Source organism: Montipora capricornis, chromosome 14, assembly GCF_036669925.1.
Source record: "Montipora capricornis isolate CH-2021 chromosome 14, ASM3666992v2, whole genome shotgun sequence".
NCBI classification, from domain to species: Eukaryota; Metazoa; Cnidaria; class Anthozoa; order Scleractinia; family Acroporidae; genus Montipora; species Montipora capricornis.
Genome location: NC_090896.1, coordinates 30127579 through 30152578, shown reverse-complemented (window position 1 = coordinate 30152578; position 25000 = coordinate 30127579). Strand labels below are relative to the sequence as shown.

At 39.2% G+C, this 25000-nt stretch overlaps 1 protein-coding gene, 3 long non-coding RNA genes and 1 pseudogene across 4 annotated transcripts in view; 1 reads left to right on the top strand and 4 right to left on the bottom strand.

Moving 5' to 3' along the window:
• LOC138033894 (uncharacterized) overlaps positions 1 to 16181 on the bottom strand; it is a 20511-nt gene extending 4330 nt beyond the window's left edge. Inside the window, exon 1 of the long non-coding RNA XR_011128684.1 lies at positions 14137 to 16181. This is a non-coding gene — a long non-coding RNA (uncharacterized lncRNA). The remainder of the gene's footprint in view (positions 1 to 14136) is intronic.
• On the bottom strand, positions 4780 to 8197 carry LOC138033893 (uncharacterized). Its single transcript, XR_011128683.1, has 2 exons — positions 7544 to 8197; positions 4780 to 7422 (listed from the first exon to the last, which is right to left on the bottom strand). It is a non-coding gene; the product is annotated as an uncharacterized lncRNA (long non-coding RNA).
• LOC138033892 (growth/differentiation factor 6-B-like) lies at positions 9274 to 13191 on the bottom strand. Its single transcript, XM_068881764.1, has 2 exons — positions 11361 to 13191; positions 9274 to 11181 (listed from the first exon to the last, which is right to left on the bottom strand). The coding sequence occupies exons 1-2, from the start codon at positions 11683 to 11685 to the stop codon at positions 10202 to 10204; spliced, it is 1305 nt and encodes a 434-aa protein (XP_068737865.1). The 5' UTR covers positions 11686 to 13191; the 3' UTR covers positions 9274 to 10201.
• Positions 16182 to 21755: 5574 nt separating the features above from the next.
• LOC138033891 (uncharacterized) lies at positions 21756 to 24537 on the top strand. The gene is made up of 3 exons (XR_011128682.1): positions 21756 to 22000; positions 22133 to 23749; positions 24225 to 24537. It is a non-coding gene; the product is annotated as an uncharacterized lncRNA (long non-coding RNA).
• A 367-nt stretch (positions 24538 to 24904) lies between these two features.
• The window catches only part of LOC138031853 (bone morphogenetic protein 2-B-like), a 6296-nt pseudogene continuing 6200 nt past the window's right edge, over positions 24905 to 25000 (bottom strand).

Sequence of the window (25000 nt, the reverse complement as noted above, 5' to 3'; positions counted from 1 at the left end):
TATTAACATAAGAAAAGCAAGAAGGTCTGTATCATAGCAAGGTCAACTCCAGCCTCACTTGCACTTAAAGGCCAGGTAACTTAGCACATAACTAGTTGTAAAAAGGTCTATTTAAGGACGGTGCCTACTATTGTTATTGCGCATACGTTGTGCGCATCTTCAGATACTCGGGTTTCCTATCGGTGATGCTTTAATACTAATGCAGGGATATTTTTGCGCGGTTTAAAACTATGCAGAGAAAGTAGATCTTCGTAAGTATTCTTGGTATACAAAAAGAAAATCGGGGGTAATCATGTATTCCTCAATTTGAGAATGAACGCCACACATTGCTTTGTACAAATATTGTTCATGAATCATCTTTGAAAAATGAGTGGTTACCCCCAATTTTCTTGTTGGATTTCAATAACACTTGTAAGATCTACCTTTCCTGCATAATCATAAATCGGGGCAAACATACCTTTGAATTAGTAGGCACCGTCCTTAAGTGCTTGAAGTGATAATTCCTTATATATTTATTGTATTTTTTTCTTCTACCCTCTTCCCCCCCCCCCCCCCCACCACAAAAAAAATTAATAATAAAATAATAACACTGTAGGTTATTCAGCCATCGGTTTTTCCTTTAAAAACTAGTGTTAGCCCCGCCTCTCTACTTATATCCCTCTCGACTCTCAACAACAGACAACATACACAGACGCTTAACCTGTCGTCAATCGGCGAAATCGGCCAACTCAATGTTGTACCCAATTCAAACCCTTTGGAAATGATATAAAACGTTTTGTTCATGATCGTTTCCAGATCATTTAAATGCAATACGCAAAGAATCTTAACCCCGGGAGATTTGAATTGGGTACAACACTGAGTCAGCCGATTTGGTTTTCATGTATTGGTGTGTCTTGTCCTCTGGCAAAGTCTGCGCAAGTTACTTGTGCTCATGCTGGCGTCACTATTGATAACCTGTCGTAAAGAAATACATGTGGCTCTTCAGGTCGAGGTCACGAGGATCTAGGCTAGCTCATTGATTAAAAACGAAGTCTGTGTGATAGAAAAAAGGATCATGCTGTAGGAATTAACGAGGAACCCTTCCTCCCTCTGCTCCATCAATCAAGTAGCAATTGTAATTATGCAAGACCTTATAAAATTATACAAGTCATTTTTGTCATGAAATAAGGTAATTTTATTATTTGCCATACTGGTAGGTTAGTATCAGGACCGCTGCTTAACTGAAAAGCTTTTCAGCCTCATGTGCATCTCTTCCTGTTATCGTCGTGAAGGGAAGTCGCATGGCAAAAGTTTACAATTAAAGACATTTGACTTCCCATCTCCACAAACAACAACCTCAAGTTGCAAACTCGAACCCAATCTTTCGTCCCTTTCCTCCAACTTTGTCGTTGAGACGCAGAAAAAGAAAGATAAAGGCTTATTTCGAAATTTGGGATACACAATTTGTCTCCATTTGTCTTCCAATTCACTTATCGAAAGTGAAAGGACCACGTGACAGCGCTGCGGTCATACGGAACTCTCTTCGACTGTTAATTACGTATTCGATAACCTATAACCTTTCATTCTTCAAAAGCTTATTATTGTATTTTTTTTTTTACCAATATCAAGATTTTCACGATTCTGGGCAGTGCGGTATAGTTGTTATTGCTCCCGCTGACAGAAGTATTTTAAACCTTTAAAAAGATTAAGCACTTACTGTTTACTTAGCCATTGCTAAACGAGGAAATTTAAGATAAGTTGATTAACGAACGGAATCGCATAATTTCTCTTAGATTTTCTCACAGCCACCAGGAATCGAAATTCCCGTGGGTAAATTTACACTCAATGGTCAATTGAAAATTTAAGATATTATTCTTTCCATACCAAAGCGGAAGCCGCCACGTGTTATTAACTTGTAAGGTTCTCTCGTCGGAAGAGAGGTTTTACCGTTTGAAATTATTAACTCAACAGGTTAAACCAGGATCTCAGCGAACAGTTCTACAGCCCAGGAAATATCCTGACACTTTGCTTTTTGAAAATGTCTGAGCTTATTTCAGTTGCCACATTGTTCAACCCATAGTCTAAGCTTTTTTATACGGAAACTTTCGTCAAACAAAGACCACTTTGGAAACGTACACATCGAGAAAATGTGAAGTCTATCCAATGTTGGAGAAAAAAGTTATCACAAGTGATAACCACTGGCGGTAAAAGGCCTTTTCCCGTGGGATACTCTTATTTTATTTCTTAATTGCTTTCGTCTGAGAAATCAGTTGTCTTTTTCTTCCCCGCACTTGCAACAAACGCTTGTTACGTCTTTCCCCGGCTTCGATACCCCTTGAGTCTTCAATGCCTTCAGTCTCCGCTTCCCGATCTTTCCTTTCCCACCCACATTCTCTATATTTTATTGGTGCAAGCGTGTTTTGTCTTTGCGCATGCGTGATTGACCACTTGTGTATGCAGCGGGGGTGCTTACAACGTTGCAAAAATATTTTCCGACCGACACTTCTCCTTTTCATCCAATAACGATAAGGTTAAGGAGCTTTTCAACACAGTTTGTGTTTATGACGTATTTTCCAATTGAAAATTATTCTATACGATCCTATCTTGTTAACGGATTAATTGAACTCTTTCACCCTAATCCGCACTAAAATGTAAGCTTTAATGCAAGTTTTTCAACAATCCAATGCTAATATTACCCCTCTTTACTCGTTTTTCTCCTTTTACCTCTTCTTACAAAATATCCGTAGGCCGTAGAAGAACGCCCATCGGACGACAAATAACTTGTAGACGTGGCAGTGCATTTTGCTTCTCAATCATTAACCTCCTCACAAGCGTGATTATGGAAAAAATTGTATTGTTTCTTGGCTCAACAATGGTCATAATGACGAAGCAAACAATTTTGAAAATGATCCCCCACGCAAATTTAGAGAAAAGACGTAAGAGACGAGTTGACCATATTTTTGTGGGAAGTTAAAAATTGGATTAACAAATATCATGAATGTTTCAAACTCCAAAGCTTATTATAAGCAAGAAAAATCTCAGTATACAAAGTTTATTGAGATACTAGCACACTGAAAATAAACTGGACTATGTATTGACAAATTAACTTCAGCCTGATGTTGATCTCACTGATTTAGAACAAGTCTTACCCACTAAACATAATTCTAAAGTTTGTAATTTTTTGTCCAATATCCGCGTCTTGGCAGACTCAAAAGGTTTTAATATTTTCCCAGCAAGACCAGAAGAAAATTCCTTAACGGCCAAGGCTAAGTCCACATCACCCAATACTGAGATGCATAAACAAAACGTGATATCTGGTCCTTTGCTAAGTCATGATAAATCCACTAAAGGTTATAAATGAAACCCGTGAGAAAATTCTAACTGGATTAAATCAGTTCTTTGAGATAGCAGTAAGTTGCCTGTGACCTTCAGCTTGTCTAATCTGTGCTACCATTGATCCTGAACCTTTCCCACACAAACTCAGTGTAACAAGACGACCTTCCCTAAACTTGGAAGCTTAGTTTTAGGTATTTGATACTGAATTTATTGGCTTGTAAAAAATTGTAGCCGAGTTATCAGTTTAATTTAAGCTTCTCCCATATTGGGAGACAAATGGGTCAGTTCAAATCAAGAGATTTCGAATTCAAATTTAAATCACACCACAAAACAAAGTTGACGATTCTCAAGGATTAACCGATACTGTACACGAGCTCGTCTGTCACTTGCCGCCCAAGGGTGCAGGGGTATGCACGTGGACATGCAGGGACTGAATCATTGCATGAGCTATGCGCACACTTAAACGTGCGCGTATGGTAGGTTTTGCAAAAAGTTGATGTAGGGTCCTTTCAAAACATATATTAAAATCACAATTGACCAAATTGACCAGTTGACCACTGGTCTGCGGTGGAAAGCCTGCAACAAGAGGAAGGGTGGATACCCGAGATCCAACTAAGACGACGACATTACAAATACTCAAAACAGTTTTTTATACTTGGAGAAGAACGCAAAGTGAATCGTTATGGCCATTTATGACAATGCAAGTTTTTCCTGCGTATTGTTGAACGCCGAAAAGATTGTGACTTTTACGTGTTGGACTAAGTTATTGTGACTTTCATCAACTGGAGTCAGTTTGCCGCGATTTTATGTAAATTTTTAGCTTTTTTGTCCGCTTCTTCATCTTTTAACATTTTCCACTGGGTTAGGAGAAAAGAAATATTAATCAGAGGATCCCTTGAGTCAACTCGTGAATGCTAATGAAATATTATGGGTTGCCAAAACTAATGGCCTTGATATGATGTTGATTGGGAGTTATTCTTAAAATTTCTAGAAGAGACGATAGGTTTTTCTTTATTTAAAAAATCAAAAATATTCTCCGTGCAACATTTTTGCATACCAATTGAATTGTTTGAAACGTGAACGCACGAGTTCTCATTTTTTTCTTTAACTAGTTCCCATTTCATTCTGCAAAAAAAAAAGGACTCACGATGAATTTATGGAGTGACTTGGGCTCACACTTAGTCGATCAATACGCCTCACGCATTCACAAAAGGTCTTTTTTCTTGCCTCGTCCACTATTACTAACCTTATTTGTCATCCATCCACCCGAAAGCTTTGGGAGTGGTATTGTATTTTTAATGGTCGCTTGATATGTGCCCTTATCGTTTGCGAAGCTTCTCTTAAACTTTAATATGTGGTATATGCTTTATTGCGAATCGCATTGTCTCTGTTCAGTGTCTGTTGAAATTTCAATAAAGATGCTAATGTTTTAGAGGACTGCGTGGCATATTTACCACTAATGTGTGAGAGTAGAACACTTTATTCAAGGAGAGTGGCACCAAAGAGCAAGAATGATGGCAAATGAGTGGCCCCAACCACTGAATAAAAATACTATTCAAAGCACAAACAAAGTGAATAACAAACAGAAATAAAGAAATAAGAACGAGTACATTGAAAAAATCGCCACGAGCTTAAAAGATTGAAATTATAACATGGAGTTAAAATAACAGTAACTTAGACCACATTAACCATAGTCAATATAGGGAGACTACGTTCAAACTTTGTTGTTTGTCAAGAAAAAAAAAATGTCTCGACGTTTTTTTAAGATTATACACAGATTTGTCTCCTGATGAGACTGCCAAAGCATTTCGTATAAACTGGCATGAGGTAATGATAACAGTCTTAAAACCTCTGTTAATTCGTTTCGCTGTCGGGGTCGGCGAATCTTGGGACATCGCTCTACTTTACTATGATGTCGCTGTGATCTTGCAGCTCGCCGATTATCTCCCATCCATTAATTAAGTCTGGTGCTCTGCCAAACTGTTTTAGTGTCGATAACACCAACAAGATCATAAATACAGAGTTCCATTCTTTTTTGCTGGGGTCCCGTGGTTTTTTTTCGAGTGACCTTCGTACCTTGACGCTCTTCGTATCACAGCAATGAAGAGTTTGCGTCATGTACTTGGCACCCATTTTTCCCCTCTAGCTGATCTCGAGTTGAAATTGAACAGATTCGATGTCTGTACATTTCCCACAAAAAATCAGGAAACTATAGAGTGAACTATGAATGAGAGGTGTTAAATAAAACTGTATACGTCCATGGCAAATTCAAAAAAGAAAGCTGCTAGTACCATATGTCGAAACGGTTTTTGGTTAAGATAACTTCAGTAACTTCAAAGAAAACATACGTTCGGCCCAGACTTATTTTTACTGCGTATCGTCTTCTATCATCTAAGGGCGGAGAAATATTTGAAAAACAAAAAGCACCTCATTTGTTATGTCTTAAGTAAACGTTTCCTGAAATATATCGTCAGCTCTCCATTGGTCTTAACGGTAGAATTGATAAACAAACAGTTTGAAGTTTACAGTTCAGTTTTCAGCTATTCTCTTAAGTTGCATCCCTTTCAACGGCTTTCGTTTGAGTGCCAATGACAGCAAATTGTTAACTGAAATCATTAAGTCTTCTACAACACTTTCATGTACCTAGGCAATGTAGAGAATGCGAAGTAAGTTGTTTTTTTCCCATCACATTTCCTCGTCACTTTACATACAGGCAATTTAACCCACACATAACGAGTCCACTTTCATCATCTAAATAAACCCCGCCTGTTTCCTTTGGTTTCCCAGACAAATTTGGGGATAATCTAGGAGATAGCCATAACAGGAACGGGCTTTTCGCAGTGATGAAAGCACTCACCCTCCACTAATGTGTCTCCCAAATTTGATTTACGGCGTCATAAATGAGTTGAATTTAAGAGTTCGCTATTCTCCTTATAAAGGTTTTGCGCAGTTTTTTTCCGGTTTTGCTGTCCCGTCTTAAACAGGGCTAAATTTAATGTGAATTGATTTCAAATCCCCCATTCACGGGACGCACGGTTCATCCGACTCAGTCGAGTTGACATTTCGCAATCTTCTTTACGATGTTCAGTCGATTGATTGCCTGCTTTAGCATTGATTTCCAGACTCTAGTCCTTTGTAAGCCCTACATACCACACCCTGTCTAATTGAATGCGAGATAGTGTATGGATACACAACCATGAGTCATTGATCCGGGATGCCGGGTTCAACCAACGCGGAGGCCGATCAAACACCTACATAAAGATCATGACATTAACTGGGAATTATCCCACCCCATGGATTGAAAGTAAATTTAAGACAAATCACACATGCTAACTTAGCTTTCATCCGAAGGATTTGCACATTTTTTAACAAATTTCTCTTTAAAATTTATCTTTCCTCCGGCTTTTGGTTTCGCGTCTTACACCATAAGACAATGGACTGGAAAGCGCAATTCCACGCCTGCAAAAAGCAAACATTTGCGAATCACATAATACAGGGACAGTAACATTACACCAAACACAATTCTCAATTTTAAAATACCCTCAATCTCTACTACGAAAAAGAATCGAAAATTTACGATCTCTGGGTATGTATTGATCTGCAACGCCCCAATTCAAACAAGCAGCAGTTTCCCTGCACTGAGGTGGGCGTTGTCGAGATTATCTCGGACTGCCACCGTCCGTTTCTTACGGAGTTTTTGACGAAACACTGTCTTGTCGCGGATTCCCAGAACTTCGATCACTCCCTTGTGCGGACAGTCGCGAGAAACTTTCAGGGCAGAACTAGTCCGTCATGCTGAAATCTGCATGGTATTTTTAATATGTCAAGATTTTTTCTTTAGTTCGTTAACTCTTTAAGTAATTAATGTATGGTCAGTTTGTAAGCAAAGCTCTCGCAAGTGAGAAGAGATTAAACTTCAATGATTCCTCAATTTCCTTCTTTCAATTCATTGGCGAGACAATACTGAGTTTATGAACGGTGCAATATTCTGCGTCTGCAATGCTCAAATAACGCAATGTCAGTAGCGTTCTAAGCGCTTTCTATTCGCGCTTAATTAACGTCATCTTCGCGCTTTCATCATACAGCTTTCACTCATCGCAACAACAACTGCAACGAGATAAAGTGTAGAATGGAATTATGACAAACAGCGAGTCGCTGACATGTTTTCGGCAAACCTCCAAGCGATGGTTTTGCCGCAATATCAACTCCGCACTGGGGGACAACTTACAAATTCCTGAAAACCTGCATGCTTTTCCTTGTGGCCCTTGAGCACATGATCCAACCACATATATCAGTTGAGGAAAATCTCCAGTAATCCAAGAATTTCATGTTTTGACTAAACTGAGATAAACTTTCTCAAAAGCCAATATTGTTTTAGAAAACTTTTAACTTTTTTTTGTTAACACTAGTTGAATGTTTTCGCATTTAATGTCTACTTTCGTGATGGGGTTAATCCCGTAAGGTCAGTTTCCCTCTCCTCGTGTCGGTACTTAGTGTTAAGAGCCGAGTTTACAATGCCCCCTGGAGAGGAAAGCCCCGTCCACTTAACAAATCTAAGAGTTGAATGCCACAGAGCTGGCGTATAAATGCAGTTATGTTAAGTCGGAACAAACAGGAATTTACGCCTCTATGTTAGCTAAACTTTTATAATCGAGAAGGGAGATTTTGCTTGGTATTTTTTACATAGTTTTGAAATTGGCGTGTTCGCATGATGCGAGTAAGACCACTTGACTTTCAGACCTCATGCAGGTTTGGAGTCTTGTAAAAGCAATTAGAAATGAATGAAGAAAAAAGAACTCTGTCAAACGACGGAAGGTCCCCGACAAAGTGAGCAATTACGGGTCCATATTTGGTTGTGAATAAAGATCAGTTTTCTGTATTCCGGCCTGAACATGACTCCAATTGTGTTGAACTTATTATGTAATCTTCAGCTTATTTCGCTAGAGGAAAAAACTTTAAAATTCATCGATTTTCCAAGTGCTAACGGAAGGGAATGTGTATCTACAGGCTAATCTACACTCTTGATGTTTAATTGGTCGGTTACTATTTGAAGTAAAATTGTTCTTTTTATGTTTGCAGGCCATGACATAGAAAATGAAATTGTCTTATCTCTAGGGGCAAAGTCAACTAACATGATGAAAAGCAAAGCTTTTAAATGAATTCTTTCCTTAATGCTTTGCAACTTCAGATCCTTTTCTGTCTTCTTTGAACGGATTTCACTTTTAATACTTCTTGAGAGCAAATTTACATCTGAATCATGATTCGCTACAAAAGAGCACAACAAACGAAAGAACTCGTCATTGTCAAAATGAAACGAATTGAGATGTTTGGTGATGAAGAAAGAGGAAAACTAGCTGTGAGCGAAGAACGACTATCGGGGAAAAGTAGAAACTTTTCCTTGTACGACTCCGAGTACGGGAGATGCGCTTTGCTCCGAGATTTCCCAGGGTATCATTTCCAGAGTTCTTGGGCTTTAGGTACAAAATTACACTGCTCAAAAATTCCTTTTGGATGTTTAGGCTTATCTCTGCGATAAGAATATAGAATGTCGCATTCTCGGGCGACAAACTGATAACCCAGCGGTTTTGTTATCTGAATAAAATAGCACCAAAAACGAGGGTATCTGTACCCGGATTCTCCTTTTCCGACAAGTAATAAAGTTATGTTTGAGTATCGATTGCGGCCGGCACACGCCTGTGAATTATACCAAAATATGACCAAAGGCGAGCAATTCTTGGGTATTGCATTCGTATCCTTATAATCATTTTTAAAAGAGCATGTTGAAAACTCTTTGTTTTCGTCAAATCATCAACGACCGCTCCAAAACCTTTACTAGTTTGCGGCCTTTTTTCATCACTTCGTAATTGTCACGAATGGTATTAAATTCCTAATGCAATTTTCTTTAAGTATACCCCCACTTTAACAGTTACAGAGGGGTAAAAAGCCATCACTCTGAAGATCTGAGCCAAAAGTTTATTTTTAGACCAAATATTGGCAAACAGGGTACACCTTTAGTTAAAAATAGTACAACAATTATTGGATCGGCCGCGTTTCTGCCTAAAGAATAAATAAATCATTTGAATATTTACATTCAGCAAGTCCAATAATAGACCAATAGTCGATTGTTCGATAATAAATTTTATAATAAGGTCGAGCCGAGTTACACTGTTCGATGCAATTAAGATACCTGCTTATCTGGCCGATTAATACGAAAATTAGGTATAAATATTTAAATGTAACTGCGATATTAAGTGAGTTTCCTGGCCGAGGGCAAGGAGTGCACTGATCAGATAACACACCCTAACGATAAACTTAACGGGAAACAATATTATAGATTTATATTACAATGAACATATAGGATAAGATTTAGAATTCTAAAATCTGGTGTCGCCGTTCTACAGCATGTTCCTTATAAACGATCTCTGATCTTTCCGCGAAGCCAAATTAAAATGCTACCTCTCCGCTTGTGTCGAACAGACAGTTCATCCGAACCCCATTTCTAAAATCCCTTCGGAGTGCAGTGTATCAGTGATAATTTTAATGCGATTATGCAAACCAAATTATCTCTAGAGATAAAATTTAGTGTAAACACAGTCGTGTTTGTTGTAAGGATTCCAGGCTGGCTGTTGGAATTCACGCCACTCGCAATTTCGGGATGCTTGCGGCTTTGATCCCATCACGTGTTGATTGTTTCGGGAACCTCGAGAACCCTTGGCCAAGCAGCACCTACGAGTGATAACAGTTTCTGTTATCAAACCCGTGGCCGGGTGTTGATTAAATGAAAAGCAGCAATCCTCTGGCGTTACTGCATTTCGATTTAGCACCTCTGATACCTAACTCCACCAGGGGCGTGCACGCACGTCCATGACCGTTCGTATTCTTGCTTTCATTTGCAACCGCAACGTTCGACCACCATATCCTCATACTTCTTATAAACAATATTGCCATTAGTGTCGACATAAAGGATGCTAATGGCGCTGAATTTATTGGGAGAGCAACACGCTTGTGGAGCGAGGGTCGGTGCCACAGAGTTCAAAATTGTTTGCACCGTAGCATGGTTCGTAGGTTTTAAATAATTGTCTATGGGAAACCCGCACAAGCCCTCGCATAAGTAAGCATTGTATCCCCTCGGTGCTATCACCCAGTTAGACCAGCCCAACTGGTTAAAATCGACAGACATCGGCTTACGGCGACAAGAATCCTTTTTACGCCGTCTTTTGGATTTCGCCCCTCGCCGAGATTTCTTATTTCCCCAGAGTTTGTACTTAGCGTCTCTTTTCACCCGCTTGTGTTTAATATCTCCGTCGTCGGTGAATTTTGTCATCGATATTGCGTTACTGGGGTCTTTGTTTTCTATTGACACTGGCTTCCGGATTTCTTGACTGGACTTTCCATCGGTCGAGAACACTACAAGTAGAGCGTGTTTGTTGTGAAGCCGTCCGGCTTTCGAAAATCCTACTTGTTCCGGAGGGACCAGTTCTCCACTTGTCACGGATTCCACGCGTAATTCAAGAACCGTCGAGCTGATTTTCGCTCTCTGCACCTTTTCAACTGATCTTTTGACAGAAAACACGTTCCACTGATCTGAAGAGCCGTCCGAAGTGTCAAACTCAAATGAATCGAGAAGTTCTAGACTGGAATTTGACTGAAACGGAGCCAGTGTTGGTATCTCTACGTTGCGTTTGCCATAAATCTTCGCTCTGTAAGTTGTCCCGTGGATCTCTGACAAAGATTTACCTTCAACGGAGGTCGGTAGCCTCAACACACGAAGTCTTGCGTCGAGAATCTTGTCTGAAGAGGGCAGGTTACTGACATTAAAATTAAGCACTTGGTGGCTTGTAGGTGTGATGGAGTTGTCTGATCTTTCTGGAAGACAAAAACAATGATGAAATTATCAGCGAGGTCAATATATATGGATATGGGACACAGAACGCTGAATTAAGAAAGACTAGAAATGGAATCACTAGTTTGACAGAAGGCAAAACAAATAGAAACAACAAGAAACACTTACGAAGAAAACCTCAACAAAATAATAATAAACTGACCTTGATCTACAATACCAACAACAGAAGTCGGTGGCATGTCTGAGTTGCTGAATGTTTTGTAGTTTCCGTTAGATAATTTTTTATACACCTCTATCATGAAACTGTGAGGAATTACATGGCGTCCGGGAGAGGGAAGGCTGTCCAGGCCCAAAATTGACAGCAGCCGCCTTTGCGCCATCTCCACAGCCCGCTTTCTCATGAAAGGACGAGTCCACAATTCCCACTTTCTTTTGAGGCCGTCTCTTGAGTGTGGCTCGCAGCACGACTCAGCTAAGCCCAGGAGAAGAATCGGTGAGAGCCATAAGAGTGTTGCTCCAGGTTTCATCTTGATTCGCGCTCAGTGCAAAGTAGCCAAAAATTCCTGACTTCCTGCCCACTTAATCTGCACACGAATTTCAGACTTGATTCTTCGATCGCGATGATGTATTCTTGAACTCTTAAAGCGATCGAGCATTATTTATTGTACAGCAATTAACTGTTCTCTCTTGTTTCGCCCCGGGGACAAAGAACATTTCACTGCCACTAATTGGTTGAAATGTGCTCGTGTTTAAAGATGCGATTTTTATCAAAAACCTGTGATTATGAACTCTAGGATTGGCTGCCTAGTAATACGATATTTCCAAATGAAATTAGCTTTGCGCGCTGCGATTGGTTGTCGCGACCCATAAACACAGGTATCCATGGATTGGCATTGATATGTTTGAAGGCCTTTGTTTTCTGGGTTGAACTGAGATATATTTACTAAAGAGAGAGTTCTGCTGCAGCGTCCTTTGAATATCCTTGAATAGAAAATGACATTAACATAAGAAAGGGTCCAATATTTGCTCTCTTGAGCAACGCACAACGTTTACACAGTCCATTAGCTCCCACACTTAGCCAAGGAAATATTTTCACATAAGCCAGATGTAAGATGTCAAGATCGAGGGCATAGCTTACATAGTCTTGAACTACGTCAAAAAAGAACATGTTACGAGAGCCCAATCCGGAAATAGGACATTGCTTTGCGTGTACATCTATAAATACGAAGAAGTATTTCCTGAGAGAGGAAATTTTTGAGTACTCAAAACCTGCGAGCTAATCTATCATGTTGATCGCGGTTAAAACAAAAAGAAAATTGCTCCAATGCGCTGCGAGAAACATACATCTGTGCGATGTGATTAAAAGTGCTTCTTATTATGTGTTGCACATGTGGAAACACCTAGACTTTCTTATCAGCAAAAAATCCTGTCTATGGGCGAAGTCAATACTCATAGGTTATCACAGAAGCATTTCATGGTTATTTGTGGCATAAACGTGGAATCCTCGATGGGATTAACGGGCAAAATCCGCCGGCCATTTTGTAATAAAGAGTTGAGAACAAGTTATACCTGATATCTGAAAGCTAAGCACACCTTGAGAGAGATTTTATTTCGACATAAGTCAAACCGAACTGAAGGAAAAGCGGCTTTGAATTGGACTTTGCTGAGTGAAATCTTCTCTTAAGTCTTAAACCTAACATCCTAAATAATAGGACCAGACGGGTTTTATCAACCTTATTTCCCGCAATGACAGAGGTTATATCATACTCGATGATTATTATCTCAAGGCAAGTCATCCTGGACCGCAGCTTTTGATCCTCGTTGTAAGTCCTTTCCCGTCCGTGAGAGAACGGACAGATATTCTCACCGTACGAATCTTAAACTTGTACTGAGTCCTATCAACACCTCCACTAGTCTCAAAATTGACAATTACCACCCAGACTGAAGTAATTCGCAGGTCATTAATCAGGCGAAACGCTTCGAAACTTGTCGCCTGCATCCTTTGACGAAACGCCCTCCTGGGGTCGCATTGCTTTTCAATCAAACGCTGCTCCTGCGCGATCTATATTTGAATAAATTGTTCAGATTTTCTCATCGTACGTGCAAATATTTTCATTGTTGACACTCTAGTTATGGGTGTTTTTAGAAAACATTCCCACCTCTTACTATTCTCCATAGACGTAAAATAAACAATTGCCGTGAGATTTTCGTGCTATGACACAACAAAACAACAAAGTGGTGTTTTCCAAACGCTTCGGATGTCTAACCACTTTCACACCTCAAAACGGCCGGCAAACACAACTTATCTTAACTTTGACAAGTGAAGATAAACAATTCCCAAGACTTAAATAGTATAGAAGGAAAAGTTCGTTTGAAAATTTACAGAATCTTCCCAGGGAGTGCACAAGTGTGCCGCTCTTCAAGAGAAACAGGAGATATAAAACGGCCACGCTTCCTTTGAATACGTTGCTTTGGGTGAAACTATTAAACTGTTTTACCATAGCACTTAGTAGATTCATTAGTTTGGTGATTAATGGCAGGAAATGGCGAACGAAGATCTAAAAGACACATTTAATTATTTCGAGGTAATTAATCAACTTCAGTCAACTTCTAATACAATTAGACACACTTCATTTCTTTCCAACAATGTAACAACTTACGCTTACGTGGTGTATTTTACTCAATTGAAATAATCACATGTTTTGCTGCCCTATTCACGTACAGACGGCCGGTCGTATTGAAAGAGAAGTAGGAACAAAAGCTTCAAAAAACATTGTTTTCGTTGGCTTATTCAATAAATACTTAAACTACAGGAAAGTTTCTTTCGGTCTCGGCGAACTGGAAAAAAATTGCGCAAATGGCGCCACAGCCTGGAGACATTTGCCGAAGATTAGACAGTGTCAAATGGGTGAAATATGATTTCTAACGGTAAGGAAGTAAGATTATATATGCTATATGCGGAAAGGAAACATCTTCACCTGAATTCACATAAGCTTAGCTTGCTTCATTTAGTTGAATCTTGCAAGTTACCGGTCGGCAAGGAATTGAGCCGGAAGACATCACAAAATCTACGTTTAGTTGAGTTGCCGTGTGATACACACGCAGTCGGCTGCAGCACCTCCTTGGTGACAAAAAGTCTGCTGAACAATACGGGAAGTCAGTAGCATATATTTAATTGATTAATTCTCGTCTAAGCTTCGAAGACAGCCGCTTTAATCAAACCACGATTTTCATTTGAAGTACCTTGTTTACCCTAGGCTTAGTGTGGTGTGAAAACTGCCAATTTATCAGCTTTAATTTCAGTTTTAAAGCTCGAAACCGTACAAAAGCTGAAAGATTAATATTTTCATATCATTTTCCGGGCTCCCATAGGTAGCAAGCTCAACGTGAAATACAGATTTCAAAGTTTATCGCACAGAAGACTGCAAGACACACACACACACACACATTCAGTAGTCATCATCTTAAAATGCTTGCTTCGACAGATTTGGGCTCATTGGCCCACACTCGAAAAACATTTTAAAAATGGCATCATGGGAAATAATTCTGTAGCTGTAAGAGTGTGTTTTCAAGCGTCAAACTTCTGACATTGCAAAACAGTTTGGTAGAAGAAGAAATCTGAAGCAAGAACAACCTTCTGGTTTAATGTAGTGAGACTCGTAGGAGGAAAATTATATCGGCTTTGTCACAAGTTACAAGGGAATTAACTTTCACAAAAAGATTCAACTCTACACACGAAAGTCGGAATTTTACCCTTATTTTTATAGAAATACGTTAAACGAATCACGTTAGGCCATCGGAAATTTTCCAAGTATCTTAAGGCGAGGACATTGCATGAGAGTTTCCCGATCACCTTCATTCTTGCCCCACAAGGTCTGAATTACAAGGAATTTCTGCCCTATATCAAAAGTTTCTGGGGGTGTGTGTTTCTACCTCCGGCGGGGCTTAAATCTCGAGTTTAATGTGGTGATCGAACAATCTCCTAGCAGGCCTTACTGTCATCGAACAATTGATGGAAATTAATTAACGTTTGTCGAAACTTATTCCAATCCATGTGTGACGGTAGACTGATTAAAAGAAACGATACATAAGGAAGGGATCTCTCAAACTTATCTTGTAATTCTTAAAGCAGAATATATCAACTTTGTTTTGATATGTTTTTGTTTACAATGTTTCGACCACAGATGAACAAATATTGAGGCCAGTAGGAAGTTGCTTCCAGTATGACGAAGCTGATTGTCGAGTATTTTTTCCCATGTTAAACTGGCTGTCTATCCTAAGGCCCTGCCGATCGTGTTTGTAGAATTTTAAGTGTTTCTCCTTTGAGGCTAAGCATTTGAAGTGTGTGCGAATTCAAGAAATTTAGTGAAGATCCTGTTTCGACTCATTAAAAAGTGGAATGTTTGACAAATACGTAAGAAACCATAGTTCCCCCGCAAACAAGAGTGTAGCCGACATGGACTTAAGCATTTAATCATGATTTCGCATCTGTAAAATTCGTTCTGGACTGTAGTTCTTTCTCTGAAACTTGTTCAATTGTCACAAATCTATTTGAAGACCACTTCAGCGCTTTCCAGCGGGAAGAAGTAATATTTCGTGCACGGGTTGGGCCAAACGGAAATTGCTCTAGCGGCTTTAACTTTTCATGAATACCAGCCCTAGCGGAGGTGTCTTCGTTCAACAGAGCAGAGGAGGATAAAACGAGCTTAATTTGCACCACGGAGGTCATTGATAAAAAATTAACAGTTTCACCCACGTAGTTGTAAAGTCGGTAGGATTAAACAAGTTTCCACAAGAAGCTGGAATGATTCTGTAGCCGTCGAGTGTCGTGCGCATGCCCATTACCCCAACCTCTCAAGACATTTGAAAATTTGCTAAAACGCAATCATTGAGGCTTGGCCTCGAGAACTGACTCTCATTCTGACATGGTTGAGTGGAACAAGACTTCATGACAGAAAATTTGGCACTGATATAGCATACCCGTGCTACGCAACACACGAAACCAATCAACAAAAGGAAAGGCTTTTTTAATACTCTATTAGGCACTCATTTTGACACCTTTGTCTTTCCTAGAAAATTTTGTCAAACGACATTGTTTTATATGATTGGATTCCTTAAATTGTTTTGTAGGCCAGTGCCAAAACTCAGACGTCAAATGCTGTTAAAATTGTACTCACGAAGATGACAGTTAAAACCCTCAAGTTCCTTTGACGGTAACTTGCGATCGCGTCCCGTACGCATTTTCGAGGCTCCTAGATTTTGACTTTCCTTCGATTCTGTAGCGCTCTAACAATAATCTCTCGATTTATTTCTTGCGGACATATTGCGGACCTACGTTCTGTGAAACTTGGCTGTGCGTTTAGAAATATTCTTGCCCTTAAAAATAGTCTTCTCTGCTATTCAGAAAGGTTAGACTAATATTTGGAAGTCATTCATTTCGTACTCCTTTTATCATCATTATTGTGAAATGAAATCTCTAACAACCGTGACTTTGAAACTTCAATAAAAATATTTTCCCTCTCAATTATCTTCCTCTGAACTGAACCGGCAAACGCCTACTTAAGCAAATGCATTCCTAATTGAAGGATAGAGTTTGAACAATGTGATTAGTATAAGCACATTTTTACACTGGACTAACTGAGTTAAGACTGCTAGATAGCCGCCGAGTCTCATAACTTAAATAAACTTTGTGTGATAATAATCCAAACAGCGACATTTCGCTTTTGTTACTCTCTTAAACACAAGTTTTCCCTCTTTTTTGCCACTTCGAGCGAAGTGGCCTCTTCAGTAAGCCCGGAGCCTTTGCTCATAAGTTCTTACTCCATTCATGGAAATGTTCAAGCTAGCTGCACTGGTCTGCTATCAATAGACAACTTTGCTAATGATCCCCGAAAATTCTTTAGGTTAACAAGAGCTTCGCAGAACAAAAGACCCATATAAGTTTTAAAAAAATGAGCATATGTGGAATGTATGTCATGTCTTAGCGGATGTTAGTAAGGGGATAAATTGTTAAATTTTCATTTGGATTCAAAGAATTTGTGATTTTGTCCTGCTTTCAGGAATGTCTGAGAAAAGATTAGAGAGTTCTAAAGGAAACATTTTCGAGACGGCTTGTAAATTTAAGCCTTTGTCTTTATCTCCTTTCATTTTAAAATAGATTTGAATCCTCGAAAATGATCTAAAAATATCGATTGTTAGTGTATATCACACAAGTGGATACTGATTTCTGATTGGCTGGCTCGCAGGTGAAGAACAAGTGTTATTCACCTCTGAGAAAACGGAGCCTTGAAAAACAAATTGCTTCCCGTTTCACTTCTGTTGCTGTATTATTAGAAATAAAGCAAATGTTCAATCGGCTAATTATTCAACTTGTGTGGCCGGAATATACTAAAAAAATTATTCACCTCAGGGTCGGTGAAAGTGGTGAATATTTACCTCCTCTTCCTGGAATGTTATCGTATTCAGAAATGCTGACGTCAGGGTGGAAATATGAAATATTTATCAGCTTTTGATGGAAACGGAAATGGAAAATTATACATTCATTTGATCATAGTTCATACATGGAGATGATTGAAACTTCTTGAAGTTTCTTTGTTTTATGTGCATTAATTTGTTTTCTGTTTTCACCCTCCAAACATGCACAAACCACACCCTTTTTCTAAGAGACACTCCATGAAAAGTTTCGATTAATTTATTCAAAACTCAGTTGTGAACCGAGGACAAAAGATTGTGCATGGTCACTGTCGAGTTGACATGAAGCGCAACGTCACTTTTCTCGGTTTTGAAATTCCCGGAGTTTAATAACCAATCAATCGAGAGTGAGTTTCAATCGAGTGTTGTAAAACCAAAACCAAGGTAATTATTTTGGCCAATCAAAAAGGACGGAGACAATCCGGTAAAACCAATCAAAACTCCGAAGTAATTACTCGTAGCCGACTCAAAGCGCGGGAAAATGTGCACGCGCGAGCCACGATTGGTTTTGGTTTACTTGTCATTGGTTGAAAAAGTGGCGCGAGAACTTTGAACCAATCACTGAGTGAAGTAATGAAAAACCAAAGCAATTCGCTAATTACTTTCGACACTCAATTGAAAAACTGCTCTATGTGAACTATGATTTGGTATCATGTCAAAAGTAGAGTCAGAAAATAGAATCAGGAAGTTACACCCAGCACGATAGCTTCTGGCTGCGATTAATCAATTCAAAGGCCAGATAATTTTATCCAGTGGATAAGTCACTCTCAGGCACTTTCATTGCGACGAGAGATTTCCGTATCACAACATGTAACCATGAAAACTCAGGATATCATCTTGTACGGAAAAAGCACGGATCACCGCAATCAAGAACTGCCTGTGACAGCCTGTGGCTCTGACCAGGCCTGCTAAAAAACTCTCTGCTGTAAGATGTACTATTGTGAAATATTCGTAGAGTACCCATTTTTTTCCGTATGTTTATTGGAATCAATTATCAACACCACTTTTAATCCACCTGGCCCCATTTGTTCAAAAGGTAGATAGCGCTATCCATGACTGATTTTAACCGAAACACTTATCGATTCAAACCGCTGATGCAGCTTACAAGGTTACTCTACTTGTAAATATTGAAGTCATTTTGTGGATGTAGCGTGAGGCTAACAATGCATGCATATGAAAACCACGACTGAGCTGTACTTCCTCATGATGCTAGTGGCAGTGGTTTTACGTGACTTTTAGCCAGTGTAGCGATTCCTTGACAAATGCATGATGGGATCATTAGGATGGATCAATGCTATATGAGCTTTGTTATTCGCTCTGCACCAATACGAGGCTTAGTTTGATTCCTGGCCACGACCGGGGCTATGATTGAAAACCAACCGTCCGATTAAAAAAATGGTTTATTCAAAGGTCTGGCATTGAGTTATATTGATATGACGTGCGAATCTGCGTTCCCGAAATATTCGAGATTTTATTTAAGTTGGACTAACGTATATGGCAGGGGCCACTTGTTCAAACGGTTGGATAGCACTATCCATATGCATAGCGAAACCAATTGCGCTATCCATTAATTGGATAGGAATTAATTTAAAACACAAATTTAGTAAGTGTCTTCCACAATGTTGACATTTCATTATGGGCATATTAAGTGATGGGCTTTTCTAAACTCGAATCAAAGTGTTTCAGTGAGAAATTTGGAGGTAGAGGAGAACAAAAGTTTTAACATTTTCCTTTTGATGTTCTGTTTCGTTAAGTATCGATTTAGTAGCACATCGCCAGTAACCAATACGTTAACAAAATGCCTGTGAACGCCTTTGACAAGGGTGGAAATGAAATGAAACAAAGTGAGAAGATAAGGGATGCAAGCCGCATAAGGTCATATGGCCGTCATGACTCGTCCGCAGTCGTCTCTAGTACGCGCCATTGACGAGGGGGATTGAGGGAAGGAGAAGACGTAGTCTCTCTTCTTCTGACCCTTCCCATTCTCCCCTGCGCGCATCTCCCGCGCGTTTTTTTCCTTGCGCCCACGCGTCTAGGAAACGAGTGGGGACCACCTCTCAAATCGCATGGCCGTAGATTCAAATCCTTTTCAAGCCTTGATCAGGTTTGCTTGCAACTGTTAAGGTGGTATACGTAACTGCGATGATTCATGCTCATTCCGCAGTCAAATATATAAAATTTATGATATAGATACTGATGAAATACCAGGTTTTCTCCTTTTACTAAAAAATCATATCTTTACCACGCGCAGTGAACATATCATTTTTTCTTTCACATGTGAGAATATAGGTGTCGTCATGGTAACGAACACGATTAGCCAATAAAACGCGAGCTTCCTCATCATTGTAAGATACTTTTGTGCTTTATATAATTCTTCTGTACTACCTTAACATTTTATTGCACAATTTTAGCTGATCATGATTTGTTTTTCATAACTTTCATATCTTGTTTCATGTTACACAACATGCGTGTTTTAGCAGTTGGTGACCACTTTTTCATCATTTCGAAAATGAGTAAAACAAGTTGTTTTAAATCTGGACATTTCATCAATATCTATATAATAAACAGAACATTACATGGCCGCTTGGGGATACGAATTTTATCCTCTCGTGGAGAAGGTATCTCTCACTCGTTCGCTACGCTCAATCGTGAGAAATAATCTCGGCACGAGAAGATAATATTCGTATCCCCATGTGGCCGTGCGATATCTTCTATATATATTCTAACTTCAAGCTTGGAGATTTATGTTACTTACTCGGACCAGATTCAGGGGCGGATCTATGATAAATAATGACGGGTTTCCAAAACAACGAAAACGTTTCTGGTGAGATCCTAAGGGCATACTCACCCGGGATTTTTTTGGATTTTAACTCTCCAAAGTCCACGTAAAGCTATGACCCTCGCAGTTGTGGACACAATTTTAGCAATTGCGTAGATAAGCAAGAAAAATTCAGGACTTCAACGGGGTTTGAACCCGTGACCTCGCGATACCGGTGCGACGCTCTAACCATCTGAGCTATGAAGCCACTGAAGATGGGAGCTGGTCATTTGTGGGTTCTCATTTTTCCGTGGGGAATGAATCAATGAACGAAATGATATACGAAATGAATCATATATCGAACTGCGGATATGAAATCAAGTAAAGCACCCTTTTACCTCAAAACGGTGTAAACAGGTATGTATGCGCCTCTGCAAGTCAGTTACGCTATTCAGTTAAGTAGCTTAAAAAGAAATTATAACAAATCAATGTAAAGGGGTTATTTTAGATTTGCTGACAGCCCAGATTGCAGCATTTATGACGGCAAGGATTAATAATTAGTGGATGGATAACGTAAACAAATATAAGGGGCCTTAGTTTTTCTGAGTCGTTAATTGATGTTTCTTGGAAACAGAAAAATATTGCCGACGATCATTTGTTAAAACTGGAAAAGGAAAGACCATATACTACCAGTAAGACGATATTATTAACTATGTTTAGTCACTGACTTTTTGCGTGCATGGCTTCATCCGCACACTCAAAATTAAGAAGCTTAATGATTGCATGCTCGCATTTAAGTTTCGAGTGGCATTGATTGTCGCCTCCGCAAATACATTGCCACTCCATCGGGGCTTTTTCAATCACAATGCTACCATGGCACCTATTGCACCACATATATGGAGTTGCTGAATTTGTAACGAAGCTCTCTCTAACCGAATGTCAAACCGTATTTGACAGGACTCGAATTTTAAGGAAAGCACCAGGGTTTCTGCAGAAGCTAAGGGAGGGTTTTATCTTTCAGAAGGTTCAACCGGATTACGATTAGACAAGCTGCTACAATGTCTCAAATTTTGGGTGCGACTATCAATACTTTAGATAGGGAAACTCAAACAAAAACTGCTAAGACCTTTGATTGCAATGATCAACTCAGCCGTCTGTGCTAATGAAAGCGGAAGCAGTGAACTCATTCTGGCTTGATAAAGTTTCCGAGTTAGCTGTCACCATACACCATTTTGTCTGAGACGCACTAAATAGCCTTGAGGTTATCGGAAAAAATAACATATCCCAGGGGTAAAGAGGTAATCTTAGGAAACCACTCTTTCAATCAAATCCGAGGGATTTTCGAGAGAGTGTTCTTGTTTAGCGGTTACATAAAATTATCAGCAAAGCCCTCGAGGAAAGCTTCAGAAAGATGGAGATTCGTTTTTTTTAAGGACGCTAGAGTTGAGCCGTTTTATTTTTACTTTTTTCAGCACAGACATGAAATCTGTCTAACAAGGGTTGGGTAAACAAGATTTACAGAGAAGTTCATTTAGACTGTCTGTTTCGAGATTACTCGTTAAACAGCTACAGTAGGCGGGCAACATTGCATGGTCAAAACATTTAACCGCACGGTAAGTATAACCACAGAAAACTCACACAATTATATTGTTAACTTTCCCGTCTTCCCAAAGGATTAACATTCACCTTCCATGGGGAAAAAACTATTCTTAAAAAATTCAAGTGCCTTCTTTTATGCTTTGCAGCGTGATTTGGCGGACACCATCAACGTAGTTTTCCTTTGGAGACGAAAGAGCATTACCTAACAAAAGTCTTCATTACTGTGCTTGGTATTGTGATAATCTTTGTGCGTGCTTGATATTGACTTTGATAGAATGAAGTTAATATAAGTTTCAAAATGCCGTTCAGACTTAACTGATTAGTCTACTTAGACTGGATTTCGCCTCACATGTGGGTTGACTTCGTTGGTTCTTTACTCTGCTTCGAGAAGCTTTTCGCCGAATGTACTCTGGTTTTCCTTCTCCAAGAGATTTAAACTGATTTGATTTCTGCACAGTTTCCCCAAATAGTGCTGCAGTGCTAGATACTGTAACAGTTGACACTTAAATAAAGTTCAGTATTATTATTGTTCAGTCCAGTTTATTGTTATAAGCGTTGTGTTCAGTGAGTCATTTGGTTGACCGTTATCTCTCTTGCGTGGTTCGGATTAAACCAGGAATGAAAAACCACACCGAGAACAACTAAACATTTATAGTAAGTCCTAATTCTTAAGATAATATTGTTTTAATAGCTCAGATAAGCCCATTTGAAGATAAACAAAGTGAAAAAGGGGCTCTTAAAAGCCCTAGAAACACAATGTAACAGTTCGTTGTGCACAATGAATGACCTTTGGCAGAGTCCCTTGCGATGACTGATCCGGCGCCGATATGAAGTTTCTGATGAACTTTAGGCGTGTTGAAAATTTAAAAATACTCCTTTAGAAAACAACACTGACCTTAAGACAGGGGTGTACAGAAGGAGACCTTTGGTAAGTCAATAAGACTTTACAGTAAGCTTTTAGGACGTTTGATAAGTCTTCGAGACTAACTTATTAGGGTTTTTGAGCTAATTTTCTCCTACTTCTTAACTAAGGCTTAAAAAAGTTTACAAAACCTCCCAGTCAGATATCGATTTAAAGTATTGTCTCTTCCGTTAGCTAACCACACATGCAGGTTGAAATTGAAAGTTTTTGCCATTAAATGCAATGATAATATTATTCACTGATTCGGGTAACATCAGAAGAATATATCTCCTGTATCTCATTGGAAGGACAAGCGTCATGTTGATAATTTTTAAAACAAGTACCTTTTGTCTTTCAGCTTGAAGGACTTAGTTTATACCAATATTAAATAGGCGTTCTAACACCATTGGGTCTAAGTTTTGTTTTCTTAAGGACCTTAAGAATTAAACGAAGTTTTCAAACACTTTTGAAGTATTATGGACTCGTCTGGTCACGAGAGTTTATTCTAGAAATATCCAATGTGAATTTCGTTAATGCTGGCACGTAGGGATTGGAATAAAAATTTCAACGACGCTTTTACACCCTACGTATCAATTGGAACCAACTTAGGAAATAAATGAATTTCAATGGAAAAATCCGTGTTGCATAGTCATCCAATTGTTTGACCTTCAATACGCACTACCCTGAATACTGGAAAAAAATCAAAAATCAAAACAAAAACAAACAGAATCAAACACTTAGTAGGTCAAATCAGTTGCGATGAAGAAGAGATTATCGAGCCTTGGAAAAAGCTATATCAATGTTCCAAACTATGAGAACAAAGAGGAAATACTCTCTGGTCATCGCCCGTATCGAATTTTCAGTAAAGCCAGTTACAGACGTCTGAACAAGTCTAGAAATCCCTTATTGATCGTTGAATAGCTGGCATGCTGTAAATAGCCAAAAGACAAGTTATTCATTTAGATCCCTTTTGACTTTTCCTCGGCTGTGGTCATGACATTTTGCAAGACTTTCTATTTATGAAAACGTTGTGGCCGATTCTTTGGCTCTCGCTTGGATTCCTTGAAAGATGATACGCAAAAAATAGTCGATCGAAAAAACAGAAGAGAATTTGACTTGTCGCCGTTTCAGCAAAAGAGAGCAGTTGGAGTGCACACTTGAGATATTAGCCAGTGCAGCGTAATTTTCTCGTTTCTTGCTTAGTAATTCTTACCGCAAGGGCAATAACTCTAACTTATATTCTCTCCTCGTAAACTAGCGGCCTGCAGTATAAATAAGACTCCACAAGATATTAATTACGTTCTTTCAAATGTTAATTTTTTCCTTCCTCCATCCAGCCAGCGGTCCAAAAGGAAAGGATACCGATATAACTCTCGGATACATCAAAAGGTAAGGATATGTAACTTTCGGATACACCATATTCCAGAGTACAGCCTGCCAAATTTAATGGCGTGCTTTCTCGCTAAGTTTGACCACCACCAAAACTTTTTATAGGGAATCTTTGCTGACGTCATTGTTACTCGGTGCCTACTATTGTTATTGCGCATACGTTCTGCGCATCTCGACAAGAGAAGAGCTCTGGGGTCGAGAATGTACTGGGGTTCCTATTGGCGGATACGTACTAATACAGGGATATTTTTGGCGCGGAGAAAGCAGAACTTAGCAAGTGCTCTTGGTATCCAAAAAAAATTGGGGATAGCCACTCATTTTTCAGAGATAGTTAAGCTTCAATTTGGAACAGACCGCCATACATTACTTTGTATTTAAAAGTTTTTTACAAACATTGCTGATTAATTATCTTTGAAAAAATACGTGGTGGCCCTCAATTTTCTGTTGGATTTCCATAACACTCGTTAAGACCTGCTTTTTTTCTGATGTTCATAAACCGCGCAAAAATACCTTTTCAGATGATTATAGACACCGTCCTTAACATAGACTTTGCTTACAGAAGGAATTTACCAATTGACTTCATGGTAAAGACTCTTGTTAAACTCATTAATTTTAAGCCTTTTAGCTTTCAATTGATCACGATAGTGAGTGTATTAGCCATAAAAAAACGGATGAATTCTTGGGTGGCAAAACGGCTTAACGATCCCATCCATTCCTTTCAAAA

Excerpts from the sequence above, each read along its gene's own strand:
- LOC138033892 (XM_068881764.1), bottom strand. The coding sequence starts at position 11,685 with ATGAAACCTGGAGCAACACTCTTATGGCTCTCACCGATTCTTCTCCTG. Across the intron at positions 11,182-11,360 it reads TGTTGGTATTGTAGATCAAG|AAAGATCAGACAACTCCATC; the intron begins GTCAGTTTATTA and ends TTTGTCTTCCAG.